The sequence below is a fragment of the Notothenia rossii genome (assembly GCF_949606895.1).
Source record: "Notothenia rossii genome assembly, chromosome: 6".
NCBI classification, from domain to species: domain Eukaryota; kingdom Metazoa; phylum Chordata; class Actinopteri; order Perciformes; family Nototheniidae; genus Notothenia; species Notothenia rossii.
In genome coordinates, this window is record NC_136909.1 from 21,098,428 (window position 1) to 21,121,169 (window position 22,742).

At 41.9% G+C, this 22,742-nt stretch overlaps 2 protein-coding genes across 6 annotated transcripts in view; both read left to right on the forward strand.

Moving 5' to 3' along the window:
• grid2 (glutamate receptor, ionotropic, delta 2) overlaps window positions 1-22,742 on the forward strand; it is a 486,943-nt gene that overhangs the window by 45,893 nt on the left and 418,308 nt on the right. The window lies entirely within an intron of this gene.
• On the forward strand, window positions 2,825-5,181 carry LOC307045436 (uncharacterized protein). Its single transcript, XM_079691120.1, has 2 exons — window positions 2,825-4,291; window positions 4,700-5,181. The coding sequence occupies exons 1-2, from the start codon at window positions 2,843-2,845 to the stop codon at window positions 4,718-4,720; spliced, it is 1,470 nt and encodes a 489-aa protein (XP_079547246.1). The 5' UTR covers window positions 2,825-2,842; the 3' UTR covers window positions 4,721-5,181.

The window sequence follows — 22,742 nt, forward strand, 5'->3', positions numbered from 1 at the left end:
ACATAATATCAAGCATAATATGACTATTGACTTTATTGTGAAATTAAAACAGAACGGTAAAGGAAAATACAGTTTCAGTTTCTCGATTTGAAGCTTATGCATTGTACCATGAACTTGTATAGACCTGTAACAGTCAGCTGCATGAGGAGTTGGAAAGGTAATGAATTAATGAATTAATTAAAAAGTCAAACTCGGACTTCATTTTAAGGAAATTTCGGCCAGGGATTTATTTGTTTAACCAAGGGATTGGCAAGTGTGTGCACCAGTCTGCCTTGATCTATGTATTCATGTCTGTGACCCTCACAGTATCTGCTGCCCACAGCTGTTTTATAGAAGGAAAACCTCCTTCACTTCATGAAAGCTCTGCAGCACCAGGAGGCAGAGGGAGGGTTAACTCAGCCTCTGAGAAGAGGAGCGCGCAGTGCCTTTCGCCTTCACTGTGTTTACCTTCAGAATCATTAGAAAGACTAAGAGCAACCGCAGGCTGATGTGTTTTAACCACACACACCTCTACACACACACACACACACACACACACACACACACACACACACACACACACACACACACACACACACACACACACACACACACACACACACACACACACACACACACACACACACACACACACACACACAAGATTTAAACCAGACTTCTGCTCCTCCATCTTTGGTTGTTATCGTTTCACTGAGCGGACCTGCCTCTTTTTTTTCAAACGCTCCCTTTTTTGTTCCATCTGCGGCGGTAATAGGTTTTGTACGCTGTGATGATTTGGCTGTACCCTTTAATAATGAATATTAAATGTTCATTTGATCATTGGTTTTATTATGAAAACGTCGAGACCGGAAATACTGTATCAACCCGTAACTTTACATGGAGGCTGCCGCATACCTCAAAGCTCAAATCATCTTCGTAATACCTATCAAACTATAGATCCTACATATCGAATGGACGTGGATTCTAAAAGTACAATATACACTTCTCGCTAGAAATTTAATCAAAAAGCGTTTTAATGGCCAAACTATCCAACAATTTAGGATTTTACAGAGAGGGTTATTTGTGGATAAACGACCATCTGTAACGTTAGCATTCAACGGGAGCACTAGAGGGCGAAAACTTTAAAACGTAATTATAGGACGTATTAAGCGCTTCAACAAACAACTATTTGGTCGTATGAGTTGGAGGACTTGTTGTTAGAGAGGGATGACTCGATTGAGGCCATGCTGAAAGTGACTCAAATTCCCACAAACACATCCCACTGACATATTCCTTTTATTCTCTTCTCCTTCAAAACGTATGCCCCCCCCACTCAGTCACTCGCTTTCTCAGCAGAGAACAATGCTACCATTCCTCCTCTTGTTATGCTAATGCTTCACTTTTCTGTACTTTAATAGAAACTGTAATATATGCAGTTTTCAGTGTCCTTCAGGGGCTTTCTCCCAGCCATGAAACATGCTTTATAAAAGACAGAGTTGACACGCTGAAAAAACGAAAGGAGAAAAACAACCTTGGTCTGTATAGAATAAAGGAAGAGTATACACACTATTAATTGCGCACCATCGCTGGAGAGCTATTGGGGAGAACAATGCGCTTATGGTAGGAATGTAACAATACTTTGAAGTCAGTAAATGTGCTATTCAAATTGGTAGGAAGAAAACTAAATTGCAAAACTCTTTTAAACTTGAGAGGCCACTATCTACTTATAGCCTTTTCAATGTCTGTCGTCACAAGGTGCAAAGAAAAAGATCTCACCTGCATTGGCTTTTTTAGTTTTCTTTTGCATTATTTGGATGTATTATGGTATTTCAAGAGACAAATATATCCTGTAAAATTCATTGATATATTTCCTTATTTGGCATACATCTTGACAAAAACCATATCATTAATCGTGTACCAAGTACATAAACTGTTAGTTGATTTGCATCCCTAACTTCAAGTACAAGTAAAAAACACACACACATGGGATTGTATTTTTACAAATGTACATCACTGCCAAAATTGCACAGCTCGTCCCTAAACAGATACTCCACTGCCCTGTATGTAAATCATACTTTGACATAGCTTGACATATGCTCTCTTATGTTGTTACGGCTGCTGCCTTCCTGATCGTTTGAGTGTTTTCAGCTGTGTGTTCTATGTAAATGAGCTGTGCGGTTGCCCTCCCGGTATTGGCTCCCATCTCCTGGTCCGCCTCCTGAAGATTGCGATTGGAGCACGCCGGGCCCGACGCACTCCAATCGCAGCGCACAGCCGGCGCACACCTGCTGGAGATGACTACAAAGCTTGGGGACAATCCTCATTCTGGAGGCTCTGTATGTGGACAGATGCCTCTCGCTACTTGCTCTTTGTTCTGGGGTTAAAACTTGTGTGATTAGTTAGAGTGTAGAGTAGCTTAGTTAGTGTTTAGAGTATAGTTAGGATTTGTGACTGTTGCCTGTAGTTTAGCTGTGTTTCTGTATAGATTATTTGTGTTAGTTGTACCACTTTTAGAGTGAGGTTTTGTTTCGTTCCTTATTTAGTATATTAGTATGTATTTTCCCTGTATGTCTTAAGACTCCCTTTTTGAGTCCTCCTTTAGTTGGTTATTTGTCAACCTGTGCCCTTTTGGCGCCGTTGTTTGTTTCCGGCTGCTTGCCTGCCATTTTGTTCAAAGCTGTTTTAAATAAACACTTATAATTAATACCAATTCCATACTGGTGTGTGTTGCATTCCTCTTCCCCTAGTTGGGACGTAACATACATGGGGGCTCGTCCGGGATAAATAACTAATTCCTGGGGTTATAAGTGGTTTGTATAGCTAAAAACAATTTGGTAAGGTTTGATTGCAGTTTTAGCTGAGTATGGCAACTTTTGATTTGGAGTCGTTTTTGGTCTGTCCTTCTCATGAGCAGTTAGTTCAGTGTCGTAGAAACGACTTATATGAGATAGCGCAACATTTCGGTCTCCCAGTGGCAAAACAATTGTTAAAAAAAGAGTTAAAGGCTCTGGTGGTGGATGAGTTGGTGGAAAGGGGTTTTCTGGTGCGGCCTGCACAAGCTGAGCTCACTGTGCCAAATGACCGTGCTAAACCAGAGGGTAGTGGCAGCGAGGGGGGCGAGCCGTGTGAAGCACTGCTCAGGCCGCCTCGTAAATGTCCACCCTCTCCGGTTGGTAGTACAGATTCCCGGGAAGGGAATAAACTTAAAGTCCGCCTCGCCCGACTTCAGTTGGAGGCAAAAGACAGGGAGCAAGACAGGCAGTTTCAGTTGGAGCTAAAGAAAATCGAGGCAGATAAGGAAGTCCAGATACGGATTCGTCAGCTGGAGCTAGACTCCCAACTGCGCGCATCCGGTGCTTTTGACTCTGCCGGAAGAAACTTGTCATCTCCACCTCCTGCCTTTGATGTGAGTAACCATATTTCGCTAGTGCCAACATTCTGTGAGACTGAGGTGGATGCCTATTTTGGCGCATTCGAGAGCATTGCTACAGCATTGCGGTGGCCGGTTGAAGTTTGGGCTCTGATGGTAACGTGCAAATTACATGGAAAAGCTCGGGAAGCAGTTGTGGCTCTCACGTTAGAGGACAGCCTGCAGTATGACTCAGTAAAAGGTGCCATCCTCGGAGCGTATGAGTTAGTTCCTGAAGCTTACCGGCAAAAGTTTAGACACGATAGGAAGAGTCCTGATCAAACGCACGTAGAGTTCGCTAGGAAAAAGGGAATGTGTTTTGCTAAGTGGATTGCTTCATGTAATGCTACGGATTATTCTTCTCTGAGAGAATTGATCATGTTGGAGGAGTTTAAGAAGTGTTTGCCTGATCGCATTGCGGAGTACGTGAACAAACAAAGGGTAAACTCTCTCTCTGCTGCCGCTGTGTTAGCTGATGAGTATGTGCTGATGCATAAAACTGTGTTTTCCCCAGTCTCTACGGAGAGATCCCGCCGTGTGTCAGCCGCACCATTTACTCAGCCAGCAAATGTGCTTAACGTGAACAGAGAAGAGAGGGAGTGTTTTTACTGTCATAAACCTGGACATGTCATCGCCAATTGTGCAGCTCTGAAACGCAAGGAACAGCGGCAGAATATATCCCCGCCTAAAGGCATTGGCCTGGCTACACGCGCACGCGCACAGGCAAGTAAATGTGACCCTGTTGTTTCATTAGCTGATCCTGTGATTGTGCCTGTGCCTTCAGATGAAGCTGTGTCCGAGGAGAAGCCAGAAATTGTGGCTCCCCCTCCTCCTCGTGAGGATGTCGCGAGACTGGCGCAACACGCCGGCTCAGACAAGCCTCTAGACTTCTCGACACTCCCGGTAACCCAAGAGAGTCAGCTCGTGTATCGGATCTTAGTGTTAGTGTTGGCTCTACAACATGCTAATATTGATGTTGGACCCAGCCTTTGGCCAATTGTGATGTGTACATGTTACGATCCATTCATATTCTGCCCTAGCGTGTCCACGCACAATCAGCGTCTCCTGCAATGGGCTCGGATTGTGCGGGACTACAGTAGTAGACACCCGTCATTAAAGGGTTCAGAGAATGTGTTGGCCGATGCTTGTCCAGGTTGAGTTTGTGATGTTAGTGTGTCAGGTTGAGTTTGTGATGAATGTGTGTTATTAGGAATTTCGTTAGAGTGCTTAGGTTCACAAAACCTGTGGGTTTGTGTCTTAAGGGGGGGAGTGTTACGGCTGCTGCCTTCCTGATCGTTTGAGTGTTTTCAGCTGTGTGTTCTATGTAAATGAGCTGTGCGGTTGCCCTCCCGGTATTGGCTCCCATCTCCTGGTCCGCCTCCTGAAGATTGCGATTGGAGCACGCCGGGCCCGACGCACTCCAATCGCAGCGCACAGCCGGCGCACACCTGCTGGAGATGACTACAAAGCTTGGGGACAATCCTCATTCTGGAGGCTCTGTATGTGGACAGATGCCTCTCGCTACTTGCTCTTTGTTCTGGGGTTAAAACTTGTGTGATTAGTTAGAGTGTAGAGTAGCTTAGTTAGTGTTTAGAGTATAGTTAGGATTTGTGACTGTTGCCTGTAGTTTAGCTGTGTTTCTGTATAGATTATTTGTGTTAGTTGTACCACTTTTAGAGTGAGGTTTTGTTTCGTTCCTTATTTAGTATATTAGTATGTATTTTCCCTGTATGTCTTAAGACTCCCTTTTTGAGTCCTCCTTTAGTTGGTTATTTGTCAACCTGTGCCCTTTTGGCGCCGTTGTTTGTTTCCGGCTGCTTGCCTGCCATTTTGTTCACAGCTGTTTTAAATAAACACTTATAATTAATACCAATTCCATACTGGTGTGTGTTGCATTCCTCTTCCCCTAGTTGGGACGTAACAATGTCAACACAAGCCTCTTGCGGTTTGATCACAGCCTCACTTTATAAAAGCCCTAAGGCTTAAATGCTATTTTCACTTAAACACACAGAAGCTCTGCTAGATCTGCCCTTCACTGAAAGTACAAAATGACTCACCGCATGCTTAGAAATGAACTGCATCTCATATTATGTTTCCTCAGCATTGTACCCCTTGTGATCATGGCTCATTAAGTCTTTATTGGTTCAGTTATCATATCGGCGCTGATGATCAGTCTTTACTGCACACCATCGGCAACCCTGCCCACTCTCATTTCCACAGGTGGTGTCTCAGCTTTAATGTAGAGATGTTGTGAAAGTGCAATCAGGTTTCCCTCTCTGTTAGTGCATAAATCTAATATTCAAAGGCCCATTGTGACATAAATATGATATAGCACTGCCTGACAACTTAACGATAGCAACGTTTTCTTACTGGTTTGCAGTGCTGGCATATTAATTTGCCAGGCGTAACTCCCTAATCACAGGCCAACATTTCATTGTAATTGCTGTGAACAAGTGGGGCTGAGGCATAGAGAATGATACAGGCTTGCTATCATTGTGTGTTAAACAATGTGGCATAAGCCGGATGATTTTAGAAACAAGCTGCAGTAAAAGATGACAAAGATTTAGTAAGCTTACAATGTATGCACTTCACATCTCAAGAGGTTTAAGTGAGTAATTAAGGTAATTTATCTAGCCCTAAGATCACACGTTTGTTTGCAATATTGTGTTTTTAATCTACAATCTAAATAAATTCTGAACGATTTAATACATTTTCATTGTTCTGCAAAACTCAAGAAGGCCAATAGTGGTGTAAAATATGGACCAGTAGCTGTTGACAGCGTAGTACCGCAGACTAATGGCACAGTGTTCTGCACCATCTAAACCAAAAGCACTATCTGTGATCTCCTGACTTCCCCCTCACTCCCCCACTCTCTTTCCATCCATATCCATATGAGCAGACTCCATATATATCTCAGACATAGTTAAACACCATAGGCGGTGCTCATAAAGTTTAATGTTGGCTCTAACAAGATGTCAAGGTCGCGCTGCTGTAGTGTTATAGGAAGCCTGGCTCTCACAATGGGAAGTAATGAAGTTCTATTGGTCATAGTTGAGAAGGCACATTGTTGGTCTCAGAGAGGGAACATTAGTGGAATGGGTTATTCACGGCAGCCTGTTGAAAGGTTTATCACTCAGTCAAACTGGGATATATTGTCTTTACATGTCCCTTGTTTGTGTACTATATCTCTGTAGTCCAATACAAACATGCACACACACACACACACACACACACACACACACACACACACACACACACATACACACACACACACACACACACACACACACACACACACTTTCACGTGTACACACAATGTTGTTTTCTACAGGGGTTCAGCATTTCCTGGACCTTCCATACATTTAATTGTCTGTATTAGCTACACTGCACTTCAGTACAATTGCATATCATTTCCTTACCATATTAAAGACTGAAAATGATGCATTCCTTTATTAAATGTACAAAGAAAGAGTGGCCACCAGTAGACATCAGGTCATCTTTTAAAAAGAGCAACACCAGCAAAATGATCTTTGTTTGCTTTTAAAAAGCATGTTATTAAATATGTTCTGCTTCAGATGTCTCTGCATTAGCTTGAGATGTTACGCATGCTCTTCTCATAAGTTCAGGACCAGTTCAACTCTGACAGGCACTTAGGGGAGGAAGCTGCCGTGCATCTCTCTGGGAGATTAAAGCATGCTTCAGTAGCAAGCCTCCCTTCTTTCTCCTTTTCTCATGTTCTCTCTGTTGCTCTCAGATTGTTTTGATCAATAATCTTAATGGGTGAATCACTCTTTGGTGTTAAAGGAAAAAACACTGTTTCAGAGAGAGAGTATGAGGAAGAGATTGAAGGAGATTGAAATGGAGAGAAAGTCTGATTGTGAGCAGCAAAGAGCTTAAAGAGCCAGGAACATGTGTTATTTGACACAGGAGGTTGTACAGAAGGTCCCGAGGATGTATTTGAGAGTGTGGGTAGTTGTGCATGGACTCGTCACCTCCACATCATAAAATGCCTCTCCTTCCTCTCCTCTTTCTATCTCTGTCTCTCCTTTGTCTTTCCCGCTCATGGTCCCTCCATCTGTTTCCCCATTCTTCACCATCAACTTCCTATCCTTCATTTACATACGTCGTTCTCCGACACTTCTCCTAATAGACAGCACATACACGAGATGTTGTAGATGTTGAGATGGTGTCACTGTTGTAAATCACACCATCGCTATCTTCTCTGAAATGGGATGAGGAGGATGAGGAGGCTGCGTTCAGCAGTGGACCGCTTTAAACGGTATAATTATTTAAGACTATTGTTTTCATAGACCATTTTAAGGTGTTTGGATTTTCTGTCAAATCAAAGGTTAATTGAATATTTCATGAAAAAGTCCCACATTATGGATGCCTTTTTTAGTTTTGAAAATCAGCCTTTGTATGTATATACTAGTAATCAATGATACATTATGTCATTGTTTCTTATGTTTTTTATTTGCCAGTGTCAGAAAATATTTGCAGTTTATACATCACATATAGTGATAGATTGACTATTGATTAAACTTATGACATGTTAGCTCTTTTCTGGCTTGTCTCCAACCATTTAAATAGCTAAACTGCGGTTATTAACTTGCATCACAGATATATGAAACATGTCTAACCAAATGCTTTGTAGTGTTTTCAGTTTTTCGCTCTTGACATGGATGGTCAGGCAAAATTAGCACAACCATTCAGGGATTGACTTTTGTAAATGAGCCACATATACACATCTCATCAAGGAACATATCAACTGCTTTCACTCATAGTGAACACCTTTTCACCTGCGCTGCAAAACAAAGTATGATGCTAACCAATCAATATTATTTAGTAGTTTAGTTGTCAATTTCAAGCAATTTAGCCAAAGTATAAAAGTTAACCACCCGAATGCTTGAGCAATATTGTCAGTTTTGATAAAGATCATGTAATTATGAGCCACAGCACATACACGTTATTACAAGCCGACACCATCAATGCTTCTCCAGTGCAAATGAATTTTTCCATGATTGCCCACAGGAAAGCCAAAGATAACCTTAGTCTCAACCTCATTTCAACCCAAAGATGATGAGCTCTATTTTGGTTGGCCTGATTAACAGCGGGCCTTTATCTGGGGCTCCTATGACCCGATGTGATATCTAGGCTGTGTCTGCTTGTGAAAATGTGTGCGTCAGTTTAGAGCTCCCCGGGGAGAGCTTTATATCATGTGTTTTGAACCAAGGACAAAGTGTTAATATGTATGCATGGCAACCTGAGAACATGCTTGTTTAACCATATATACCCATATGCATGGAAATGGAAATGTCACTTGTGTATAGCTTTGTAGGAAGGCCATAGTCGAGCATCGTATGATAAGGAAAATATTTAATGTGTCACATGTGACCGTCAGTATCTCTCTCTGGGTCGGTTGAGGCCAGTGCAATTATTGCTGCAGTTTATATTTCCATTAAAAGCTTTTTGTCATCGACAAGGACAGAATTAAAGCAGATGCATTAGGGCAGGGAACCTCCGGCCTCCGGGCCGTATACGGACCGCGAGGCCATTTGGTACAGCCCTCAAGGTAATTTATAAATACACGCAAAAAAGAAAAACATTTAAGAAATCTAGACCGCAAAAGAATTAAAAAAGTGAGTGCCTGTTTTTTCTTGGCCAAAGTCCTTGAACACAACACGAGCCTAACGTGTCATCACGTGGTATATGTCTCGTTTGACAGGGGTGTAGTGCTCACGGAGTGCACCAGAACGCCGCTCAAAAACTTCACAAATTGCAGTACCCATAAGGAGCCGTACACATGCCACAGTTTTTGCTTGGCTGTGTCACTGTGGGTGTTAGTTGAAAGCCCATTGGCAATCTGTTCATCTGTCAATAACTTTGTGGATATTAGCATGATCTGGTTAGCTAGTTATGCTAACGAATATAAGGTTCAAGGTTCTTTATTGTCAAACTAACATAGCTACAGAGTAATTATGTCGTTGAAAATCTTAGGTCACAGGCTTCTCCAACAATGCAACACAGTAATACAGATAAGCAGACCATTTTAAAACAATATTAAAATATACTATATTAAAAGTCATACAAAAAGAAAAAAATTGTTTTAAAAAAAGTGAGAAAAGAAAAATAAAAAAAATAAAAGTGGAATAGTGTATTACGAGTCTATATACAAGTTATTGGAATGATATATTAGATAATAGATAAATAATTACTAAGTAGCAGATGAATGTTATGAAATAGTTTCAGCAGTTCAGTTGTTTAACAGTCTTATTGCCTGCGGGATGAAGCTGTCTCTGAATCTGGTTGTTTTTGTCCGGATGCTGCAGTAACGCCTGCCAGACGGCAGCAGACTGAACAGTTTGTGGCTGGGGTGATGGGGGTCTTTTATAATCCGAAGGGATTTCCGCTGGGAGTATAGGTCCTCCATGGATGGCAGCTCCGTCTAGGTGATGTTCTGTGCAGTTTTCACCACCCTCTGTAAAGCCTTCAAATTTAGGGCGGTGCAGCTGCCGTACCAGGCCGTGATGCAGCCAGTCAGGATGCTCTCTATGGTGCACCTGTAGAAGTTGCAGAGTATCCTGGAGTCCATGTGGAACTCTCTCCACCGCAGTCCCATTGATGGCGATGGGGGCATGTCCCTCTCGTAATCCACAATCAGCTCCTTTGTTTTGCTGACGTTGAGATGGAGGTTGTTATCCTGGCAATGAAAAAAGGAAAGAAAAAATAAGGATTTTGTCCTTAAATATAATTTAATCATAAAATGTAAACAACATGATGATCCCCCTCTGTACGCCGTCCGATGACGGTCGTGTCGTCAGCAAACTTCACGATGGTGTTGGAGCTGTGTGTGGCCACGCAGTCGTGAGTGAACAGGGAGTAGAGGAGAGGGCTGAGCACGCAGCCTTGAGGGGCACCAGTGTTGAGGATCAGGGTGAAGGATGTGATGTTTCCCACCCGCACTGCCTGGGGTCTGCCCGTCAGAAAGTTCAGGATCCAGTCACAGAGAGGCTGTTGAGCCAGAGGTCTCTGAGCTTGATGGCCAGCTTGGAGGGCACAATGGTATTGAATGCTGAACTGTAATCAATGAACAGCATTCTCCCATATGTGTTCCTCTGGTCCAGGTGTGAGAGGGCAGTGTGGATGGTGTGGGTTATAGCGTCGTCTGTGGACCTGTTTGCTCTGTAGGCAAACTGCAGGGGGTCCAGAGAGTCAGGGAGGGAGGAGGTGATGAAGGTTTTGACTAACCGCTCAAAGCACTTCATAATGATGGAGGTGAGTGCTACTGGGCGGTAGTCATTGAGGCTGGTGTTTTTTGTTTTTTTGGGGGCAGGAACGATATAAGAAGCTTTTTCTACAACCAGTGAGGTAAAGGCACATTTTGATATGATCATTATAGTTATAAAAAAATAAGAGAATAAAGTAAACAGGTATAAAATACTATATGAAGGTAAAAAAAAAGATAATAACAAGAATACAGTTTAAAAAGGGAGTGATTTGTAAAATATCCATAAAGAAAAAATAAAATCTGCTTACAGTTCTGTTTCATATGGATGTTGAGAAATGTATCCATAGATCTCTTAATTTTGCTCTCAAAGTGCACCAGATTGATGCTTTTAACTTCAACATTTAAAAAATCTTAGAAAAGGAGGTTAGGTTCCCCCCTCACTTAAATCATGTTCACATGGATAGGAAACTAAAGACATTTGCATACATCTGGTGTCCATATCTTTCTGTTTGGGTGGTCATGCCACAACCGTGCACGTGCATGCATGTGTGAGTCATGGTAAGATATCTGGATTAAGAGGTTGCTTTTTCTTTGCACAGAATGAAAGAAAGGCCAAATGAATGGGCTGTGATTTTAGTATTTTTAAGCAAAGGTCAATCATTTGTACGGCCCTCGGAGGATGTTGAAAAAATTGAAATGGCCCTTGAGAGGAAAAAGGTTCCCCACCCCTGCTTTAGGGTCACACCAACAAATCAACTGTCCTCCCATTTAAGTAAAACATATATTTTATAAAAGTAAAATAAACATATCATGTTGTGGTTATGTTTTCTGCTGTTTATATCACAATTGAGCCACTGTAACATTAGCTCACTTTTCTAAAATAATGTAATTACCCCTGCAATTAGTTTTTATTCACTGATAAAATAAAGATGTAATGTGAAATTACCATCTTAAACTATTGCAAACGCAAAAATATCAAACAATATTTTGTTTGATATTTTTCCATATATCTTTGCAAATGTCCAGTTCAAATTGTATCTGTGTATGGATAACACTTTCTGATCAGATCTTTCTCACTATTATGAGGTAAAGTATTCCACATTTCTAATTGAATTAAATGTGATCAGCCACTATTCAGTACCATTCCAGAAGGACCTATTACAAGGTCACCAACGGTCAGGCAGAAGTATCCTTGAAAAGCACCCTAAAGGCAGCGGGGTCTGCTGTTATTACATTATGTTCAGAGAGCTATTGTTAAAACTGGTTAATGATAAGGAAGAACATATAACAATGCTCAAATCAAGATAACATAATGAAAACTGAGTTGATGGACTATTTTGAAATAGAAAGATGGGAGTAGTAAGAGAGGGGAACAGAAAGACAGAGATATAATATCAGTCAGACCCACAAACTGAGTGAAATCAGATTGAGCTCAGAGGGTGGTCGGGCTCCTTGCTGGGAACCTTTCATGACAAACAGAATCTAGAGTCAAAGTTTGTACCTCTAGCTGAAGGAAGAAAGGAACAGTAGGAATGAAATTAGAAAGGTGGGGGTCACAGGAAGCAGAATTGCAGGAAATGAAGAAAAAGCATGAAGGGAATACAGAAGGTGAGAAAGGCTTTTCAATGAGACATTGTAGAGAAAGGGGAAGGGACAAAGACACCAAAGCTTTAGAAGACCTGAGATCAGGACAGAAAAGGGGAAGGATGTTAGCAAAGAGCAGAAGGGACGGGGATTGGAGAGCTACACCATAGCTGCACTGCATAATGCATGTGGTGTGATTTGGTGCATGTAAACGGACTGTGAATCTTTTATAGGATCAGTTTGACCAAGTGATACCATGTGTAAGAAACAACAAATGGTCAACGTGGACAGAGCACAGGACATTGCATGGGGCTAAAAGCCTGGAAAAAGGACATGTTTTATTAAATATGTCTGAGGTACACTTGTGTGTTTGTGGTGGGGAGGTAGAAGGAGAAACAGGGGTGGATGTTGTGGTTCAGCGCTCCGTTTGGATGGAGGCACACACTATCTCCAGGAAATAAAGGCTTGTCACAGTACAGCAAGCAAGTGAATTGGGGGATTATACAAAACCATCAACAGGACAAGTTTCCACTTCAAAGAAATAAGGGCTTTTAAAAGTTTGATAAAGATGCCTCTGAAGATTGTCTGAAGGACAGGCAGATCGGGTTGATCGGGGAGTGCAGTTTGACTCTAGATAGTTCACCAAACCAGGCCCATAAGTCTGGCTCAAAATGAAATCAGCAATTTAAAACCAATGTCATTGACTATGTGAAAGTGAGTTCCATTCTCGAATTTACATTGTACCTCTTTCTTCTACTTGTTAATCCTTAAGTATCGTACACACAGTTCCGTCGCGTTGAAGCTTGCCGGTGAAGAATTTCCGTTGAAGCACGCGATGGAACCGTGTGGACGGGCCGTAACGGTACGTCCACACGGTTCCATCGTGTGCTTCAACGGAGACGCTTCCCATTCACTTTGAATGGGGTGACGTCACGCTTTGCTGAACTGCATTGTGGTGCGTCGCGTCGCTTTGTCTCCGTTGTTCGCTTCGAAAGTTGAGAGAAGTTCAACTTTTCAAGCGTCGACGGAAGCGCCAGCCAATCAAATCATATGCCAGTATAAGCTCTAGCCAATCAAACCGCATGCGTGTCTGTCCAGGGCGGGAGATGAATGTGATTGGTTGTTGGTCGCACGCCAGACACGCCCACTGGCAAGCTTCAACGCACGCTGCCGTTTTAACACTTTGAAGCTTTAACACTTTGTCCCCTTGTCTGCCTTCTATGACTGAATTGCATTGTCATACTCAAAGGAATAACACAGTAGTATGTTTCTATCAGTGTTCAAATACTATATTAGGCATCGGCTTCAACAACAAAAAGTAATGGCTAGAAAAGCAATTTGATTCTTCTTCATGCCTTAAATATTGCAGCATTAACACCAGCTTAATAGTAATTCATTGCTGTGTATCATTTAAAAACTGCTACCAGAAGGCTACGGACTCAATGTTCTTTCATCACAAACCTCATTACCCATCATGGCCTGCAAGGAACTAGAGTGCTTAATATTTCTAAGAAAACTGCAGAAATCCTTGGTTCAATGAACCTTCAGAAGTCCTTACTGAAAGGAGAACACAGAGTTCACCTGTAATATTTATACATATATCAATGGTTTAGCTAATAATTAAGCATATACATCATATATTTTGTCTAACCTGCTAGAACTAAAAAATGTCACCTTGTAAAATAAATCCCTTCCAGAAACAGCACCAGTGGTTACTGTAGCTCACATACTGCAGTTCAATTGTAGAGACTCAGGAATACATTATGTAGACACGAGGAACATCACAATAAGAGCTTCTGTCAAATGAAGACTGACAGTGTAATTATGCCGTTAATAATGTGATCAACCCTCTAAGGTGAGGCATATTTGACGGATGAGATTCTCCTAAGTATTGGGTTCAATATTTTAATAATTAATCTAAATAATTGACACGTTGGCAATAGTCCTACGTAGTGCAACGCCAATGTCATAAGCAACTGTGATTTACGTTTTTAGAAGACGCATTCATTTTTTGATCTTTCTTTTCAGGATAAAAAATCCTGAACTTTACATCAAGCACCTTTGAAGGTACCCACATAAAAGCCTTCAACCTGTAAGGGAAAAGTATTGGGGTGGGAAATTGTATGAATACTCCTGTGACGCACTTGTAGCATTGAGTTAGTCGGCCACTTAACCCTCAGAAGATTCAGTCGAGTAGCTCAATGGTCAAGTTTGAAAGTGTGTCATTGACCCTAAAGCAGGTGCTACTACTGAAGATCAGTTTTCTCATGAAAACCTTTAGAGATTAATATCTGAAGTGTTAGCTGCTGAAAGACAAAAAGCTGGTCCCTCTGTGAAGAGGGTCATGAAGTAACAGCATTTCACAGTCTCAGGTGTTAATTGTCTTTAAACAAACGGCTTCACAGTCAATTGAGACAGTCAAAATCTAATATAGGAACAATTCAAGTGTTCAATTAAAACACACATAAAGGGTCTGTGTTAATATGCATAAACACACAAGGACTGAAATAATGTTGTCATAAAACCACAACTTTACCTTCTGAAAGTATCTTGATAACCATACTGAAACGATGCCAAAGCAAATATCTTCGGACACTAATATTATAAATATTATTTATCACAGAACATAGAAAGAAATATAGTCGTCATTGCAGGATGTGAGGAAAAGCCATGAAACACCAGCAGTCAATTATTGTGCCCAAGTGTGTTCATTTGAATATCCCACAAGGACTGGAGACACTCGTACCTGAGATTGGCGCTTTACACTTTCACTTCTCCACATTCACATGTCACACTGCTGCTCATAAATTAATCTTAGCAGAGATAAGTGCGTGCGGTACTTTTAAGTATTATGTTGAGTTGCCTCTTAGCAAAATGCTTTCAATGAATTCCCTCTAATAAACAGTGATGCAGTGCACATGTCCTAGGCTTTTAGTGTGGAAGGTAACATCGGAAAGAGTGAAGCTGTAATGTAACGTGCATGTTGCTAGCCAAAAGAAAGCAAGCAGATACTCACAATGTTTCCTTCTTTTCTCTGAACTGCTGAATGGAACCAGGTTGAGCAGGAGGAGAGAATAAGAAAATGCAGCTCATTAACATTCGGACATATAGGTCAGAATAATTCAAATCAGCAGTCAGCTATACATGTATTCTTAATGTATACTAAATACCACTAACTGCAGAGAGACTCTGGGACTCTGGGACCTAACCACTTATTTTCTAAATCCCAATACATTAGTTCTTACCAAATGTGTTCCTGTGTGACATGTTTTGGACTGGTCATTTGCATAATTGCTTGAATGATTAGGAACACAATCAGTCGAGCAACCTTTGCCGATGCATAGGAGAAGAAAATAATAGAACATTAAAACATGAATGGTCAAGAAAGGAAACACAGAGGAAAAACATCTGTTGTTTAACCACTTACTTTATCTTAGTCATGCTAAGAATATGCAAACATTGTGGACATGAAAAACTGAAATGAAAACAAGAGACTGCACTCTGTACCTTGGCTGACTCAAAACATGTATCCATCTGTGTTGCTATCAGAGAGTAGCAAGTACATGAGTATTAAATACATTTCAGATCAAACTATTTAGAACCCACATCTGTCCCTTATTGTTTGGTAACCGATTGATATGATTACCTTTTTCTTGGTACAGAAGCAGTGGTGTAGTGGGCGTTGGACGCGGGGGTATGCTGTACCCCCACTTATTTGAAGCATGATTTCTTTTTTTAATAGTCTAATACATCTAAAATCATTTCCAGTGTTATCAGTTGCAAGTGTGTGTTAACTTGTAATAATGACGAAAACATAATAGGCAGATTTCACAGTAATTATAATAAGAACGTAGCTCAAGCATTTATGCAACTTGATTTGAAGCGTGTGTGTGTGAGGGGCAGAACCGTGTGTGTAGGGTGTCCAGGTGTCCCGCACTGTGCGGGACTGCACACACAGCATTTTTATTATTTGTCCCGCATCCCACACATTGAGACTATGTCCCGCATTTGAATGATAGTCGCGCAGAAAGGCCGGATCGGTTCGCTGACAGCCGGCACCGCCCTTTATTATTATATTGTCTAAACGGCATCATGTAAGTTGCGCTGACAGGCGACACAGAGGTCCCCCAAGCCCGCCCCCCCCCCAGTTGACAGTTCATGAGCGCGTCCATAGTGTCTCCCGTCCACCCACAACCCCGTCCACCCAGTAAAAAAATCCCCACTACACCACTGTACAGAAGTAGATTACCCCTACAAGTTGCCTGTGTCATTGTGTGGCTGTTGCTTTCCTTTGCATTTTAACAAATAAACAAATGAAATATTTCCTTGCCTGTAGCTGGGCTGCAAACATTATAAGCCTGGATGTAAGATGTAGCATGCAGTTATTAAACATATTAGTTAAGTTGATATTGGACAGGTCTGTGTGCGCCTTAGCCAACGTAAGCCATTCAAATTTTTGTGTGTGTTTGTGTCTGTGATGATAGTTGATCTGAGGACAAACCCCCTTAGTAATTTAATGCCAAAACAAGAATATTAATCAACACATTTCTGGCATTAACATATCTTCCACTGCAGTATTCAACCCGCATCAGCCCAAGTTGGTTAACCTGTGTACCGACAGTTACTATAGACTTCAGTTTCGTATACATATATTTGACTTAGGTTCAAGGTTGAGTCGGACAATAAGAGGAATAAACTAGATTAAAGTGAAGGGAGTAAGATGAAGAGAGGAGATGATAGGAGGCATAGAAAAATAACAGGGATTTATCCATCCATCCGTGGTCGGGTCGCGGGGGTAGCAGTTCCAGCAGAGAGCCCCAAACTTTATTTTCCCTGGCGACATCAACCAGCTCTGACTGGGGGATCCCAAGGTGCTTCCAGGCCAGCCAAGAGATATAATCCCTCCACCTGGTCCTAGGTCTACCCCTTGGTCTCTTCCCAGCTGGACGTGCCTGGAACACCTCCCTAGGGAGGCGCCCAAGTGGCATCCTAACTAGGTGCCCGAACCACCTCAACTGGCTCCTTTCGACGCGAAGGAGGAGCGGTTCAATTCCGAGTCCCTCCTGGATGACCGAACTTCTCACCTTATCCCTAAGGGAGACACCAGCCACCCTTCGGAGAAAACCCATCTTGGCCGCTTGTATCCGCGATCCCGTTCTTTTGGTCATGACCCATCCTTCATGACCATAGGTGAGGGTAGGAACGAAAATGGCCCGGTAGACAGAGAGCTTTGCCTTCTGGCTCAGCTCCCTTTTCATCACAACGGTGCGGTAAAGCGACTGCAGTACCGCTCCCGCTGCTCCGATTCTCCGGCCCATCTCACGCTCCATTGTTCCCTCACTCGAGAACAAGACCCCGAGATACTTGAACTCCTTCACTTGGGATAAGGACTCATTCCCTACTTAGAGTGGACAGTCATTCGGTTTCCTGCTGAGAACCAGGGATTTATGTATTACATAAATAAATGTTTGAAATGAAATGAAAATTACACATAAGGAGAAGATACAAAACTAATAACATATAGGATTGAAAGGCTAATATTAAAAAAAGAAGCAATGAGAGGGATTTGGAGGCAAAAATGAAAGCAAAGAATATTTAGATTGAAAGAACAAACAAAGGGGGAGGTGAGTGATATGTGCAGACTGAAAGGAGACGGATGAAGAGCTGATGTGTGGACTGAATCAAAGTCCTGAAGTCTAAACTAATGGAGCAGGCAAGAACAACTGTGCCACTGAAAGTAGGAGATGTCCAGCAGAAGGCCATGTCATTGATGCAAAGTCTTGAAAGAGATATTGGTCTCATCACGCACCTCACCCTCCCCTGATTGTCCTTTTTACCTTTTTTTTTTCTCTTTGCTCGCTTTTGCTTCTATTTTCTCTCTCCCCCGGCAGACCAAGCAAAGAAAAGCGAAACCCTTGGAGATGTTCTTTCTTTTCAACAGAACCTTTTACCTCTGTCTGGGGATCGGACATAAAACGAAGCCTGCCGTGCACTCCTTCCATCTCTCTTATGTATTAGAATGATATAAGTTAATGGGCTGTCTGACAAAAGCTTTTATCCACAGAATCCAAGGTGATCTAGGGAGAAACAGTGGCTCATGCACATACACACCAAAAGCTTTAGCGCTGCTACAGAAAAACTCAAATCTACATTTAGTTGTCTATTTACCAGGGACCGTATCTGCCTGTATCATACTAACATATAGTGGAGACCACATGTGTGACATGCTAATACATACTGAAATACATATATTCGGTTTCCATTAGAACATAAGTAGTGAGAGGTTTATCTAAGCTGGAATGTGGTCTGTATTTGTATGCTAGTTTAAGTTGTGTAAGAATATATATATTTTGTAGTTATGAATGTGCCAAAGAGAGAGGTTAATCACGCGGCAGGAATCCTGTGGGTGATTAACAGCTTGTTGATGACAGTCACACCAGCGGATGGCAGAAACTGTGCAAGCCAACAGACCGGCTGCAAAGAGGCACAAATTGGCTGAGAATCGTAGTGCAGACTGCAATTTCTTCCAGTCACTTCTTGTCATATGTGGGCTTCTGTAACAATAAGATTCCAACTTACTTATTTGAAGAGATACTTGTCAATAGCTATATTATGCTTTTTGGCATCACTCATTGATTTTCATTCCTTTAAATCTATCTCAATGTCTTTCAGTGTGGATTGGTTCTAAAAGTACTGTCCATTTAATCCTCTCCTTCTGCTTCAGCTCTACATCTATATCGTTTAATGACATTGCTTTTCAAATACTTTTCTTTCCAATACTCTTTTCTCTCTCTCTTACCCTAACCTGAGGTGTAATACTTAGCTTTGTTGTCTGCCAAGATAGCCATAGCCTGTGAGGCCACCACTACCATTACTCCTACTGTAAGTAAGTAAGTCAAACTTTATTTATACTGCACCATTCTCAACACAGATGTACAAAGTGCTTTACAGTACAGTACACAGGACACAATTCAAAGTACAACTATGAAATGTAGATTAAAAGGCATAAAACAGCAGCAGGTAATACATAGGATAATACATAGGACTGTACCATGCACAAGCTTTATGAACATTGTTACGGCTACTAGCACTGACCCTCTCGGTGCCACCTGGCTCCCTGCGGATTGAATAGCAGGGACGACATACTGACATATTCACATTAGTATATTTACTCAAAAAGCCTGTGCTTTTAGTATTGTTATCTGCAGAATCATATTGTTGGTTGAAAATATTTTGCTCATAGATTCTATTCCTTAACACCTCTAATATGTAAGCATACATACACAAAAAGGTTTTGTTAAGGTGACTTCCTAAAAGAAGAAAATCCTAAAATACGTGTACACGTGTACACGTGTACACACACACACACACACACACACACACACACACACACACACACACACCCACCCCCCCCCACACACACACACACACACACACACACACACACACACACACACACACACACACACACACACACACACACACACACACACACACCATAAAATGGTTCGGTACTTTCAAGGACAAACCGTAATGGACACAATAACTAATACCATCTACCCACAATACAGCCTGCCGACCTGCCCTCTGTCTCCCTTAACGTGGTATTACATGGCCAATGGTGTGTACTTTAGCACATGTTTATTGGCATGTGTGAGTGAGTTTGTGCACCAGTTGCTCTGTGCAAATGTCAGGATGTGTGCGTGTGAGTGTGTGTGTGTGTGTGTGTGTGTGTGTGTGTGTGTGTGTGTGTGTGTGTGTGTGTGTGTGTGTGTGTGTGTGTGTGTGTGTGTGTGTGTGTGTGTGTGTGTGTGTGTGTGTGTGTGTGTGTGTGTGTGTGTGTGTGTGTGTGTGTGTGTGTCCAAGGCATTTTCATGTCAAGAGATGTGATATCATGCCTGGCCGTAACTTACGTGCGCTGAACGTAACTGGCGCTTCCCATGCTGCTCTGTAGTAAGTAATGACAACATAAAGCAAATGTACGGCCATGTCACTCATTTGAACGGGGAAGCGGGGGGGCACAGGACACAGATATGCTGAGATGTATGTCACCATGCCATACAATGATCGTCCCAGCGGTGTCTTGTCCAAAGGGGATAGATAGGAGGATATACAAGGAAGGATAAGGAGAGAAGGGGAAATTATTACAGAGAAGAGGTTGGTGAACGAAAGAGGACAGGGAGAGAAAGGTGAAAACTAGAAAGTAAATAAAAAAATAAAAGTGTCAGACAAAGTGAGGCCTGCTGCGTATCCACCCCACTTCATGAAGTTAATAAACTGCCCAAGAGCAAAGCATCATGGTCATCAATCATTCCAAAATGGGAAGTAGGAGAGGGGGAATGAAGCAAGGCGGGTGCAGAGTGGGACAGAGGGGAATGGGTCAAGGTCTAGAGGAGAAAGGGAGGAGTTGAGAGAGAACATGGACAGTGGATATTAAAGAGAATGGCCCAGAAATGTGCTGACCTCGTCCTCATTCCCCACCCGGCTGGATGCCTGTTAGATGGCAGAGGACATGAGGGACTGCAAGAGACCGAAACAAAGCAGCAGATGACGAAGAGAGAAAGTGGAAAAAGATAAGTGTGATATACTAAAAATGGATGAGGGGGGGCAGAATACGAGTGTGCTAGATTAAAGCCAAGTATGTCAGTGTGAAAGACTTTCATTCCATTCTGTTTCCACCTTTAACGACTCCTATAGAGAACCTGGACAACTTTGATTCCCACATTCATTGACTTGCATTTGCCTCATTACCAACACAGCTATCTCAATGTCTGATCCAAGTCAAACTTCCTGTGTGTTGTGTTGCATTTGCCCTCCAGTCTTCCTTACCTTGTCTTTGTGTTCACATCCCTGACACACATTCATTAGTTCCAGTTCTCTATGTAATGAGCAGCATGAATTGAATAGGCAGACACTTTGCATTACATTGCACATCATGCTCCGGGTCTCTGTAAGGCAGCCCAACTTGTTTGCTTGATAAGGACAGGATGGGGCATATATGTGTTATTTCGTTTAAAAAATATATTTTTAAATTCTCTGGTTATTAATAACAAAGGGCTTCTAAAAAGCTTGACCGAACTCCCCATGGTGTGTTATTAGGATCCAATATAGTCATTGATATTCTAGTCAAATTTTAAATCTGTTTTTTTCTTGTATTTCCTGATTCCTTTCATTTAAAACTCGTCCTTCATACAATCTCTGTTATAACATTTTTGAATAGTTGACTTAGCCCTTTGAAAGTGTTCATCTGGTATGCCCCCCAGAGATCTCTTTCATTCAGTCAGTTTAACTCAAAATGACACTAATAGGGTCTGACCCCAATGTCTCTCTTTGATGTTAAGTATCAAATAGTGACGGCCTGGCTCATTGCTATGTTTGGCCCGTGACACAGCTTAATACCCCTCATTTCTGTTGTACCAAAATGTACAAACAAATTATAGGCAACCCCAGAAAATAAGGGAAGAGGAAATGTGATGATATCAGGTAGCAGGTTGGTCAGATTGACAGTCATAGGGATCTGCAGTTCTTATAAAAAAGGTTTAGAAACAAATTCTAGAATTCTGATTTTTAATGAAAGCTGTTGGATCAGATCCGTTTTTGGGGAGGACTTTTCCAATCCTTGCCGCAAAACCAAATACCTGTAGGCCTATAAAAGGCACATTCTGCCGGGTTCCCTCCCCTTTTTGGCTTTAAGAACTATAGATGCTTAAAGGGGACCTATCATGCAAAATGCACTTTTTTAGGTCTTTTATACATGAAAATGTGTCCCCGGTGTGTCAAGGAACTTACCAAGTGTCAGAAAACACAACCCTCCATACCCAAATCTCTAAAAACGGGGCTGCAACGGAGCAGATTATTATTTAAATGTTTCTGACCTCAGAAAAGGGGTGCTCCGCCTATATGGGCAACTCTCCACCTATCAGGGGAATGAGAGACCGCTCGAAAGTGCTGGAGATGCTGTAGTTCATATGCCAGGCCTGTAAGTGGCGCTGTAGTCTGCCACAAAAGCAGAATCAGCCCTTGCAAAAACAGGGCTGGAAAAGAGCAAATATAGCGAAATGAGGCATGGCTAAAATGCATGATCTGTTTGGTATTTTGAAAGAAATATTCACAGACATGTTTTATATAGGCATGGCACTACAATATATGTTTCAAATATAGCATGATAGGTCCACTTTAATTTAGAGATGTCGCGACTGAACCCGTCTGTAGGGATTCAGACGGAACAGTTCAAATCGTGGCCCTGGTGGTTTTCCAAGTTGCATTGATTATATGCCTGGGCCTTTCTGCTTCGTTTAGATGTGCGTCTTGCTTCAACACAAAGTCTAAAAGAAAAGTAAAGATTGGCCAGAGTTCTAAAAAGTTCCTGATTAATGCTTACATCCAATACACTTATAGCAGCACAGAGTGACAGGTGAAACTTTCCTTCCATACACTATACAGAGATGGGTTGGGTTAAAACATCAGTGCCTTGGGGACTTTGCACGCCAATAACTAACAGTGACATCACCACAAATGCATGGTCAGATATAATGGACTGTT

What these genes read in the sequence shown, in the direction of transcription:
- LOC307045436 (XM_079691120.1), top strand. Translation starts at nt 2,843, where the DNA reads ATGGCAACTTTTGATTTGGAGTCGTTTTTGGTCTGTCCTTCTCATGAG. An exon ending in TAGACTTCTCGACACTCCCG is followed by an intron (nt 4,292 to 4,699) that starts GTAACCCAAGAG and finishes GAGTGTTTTCAG; the next exon opens with CTGTGTGTTCTATGTAAATG.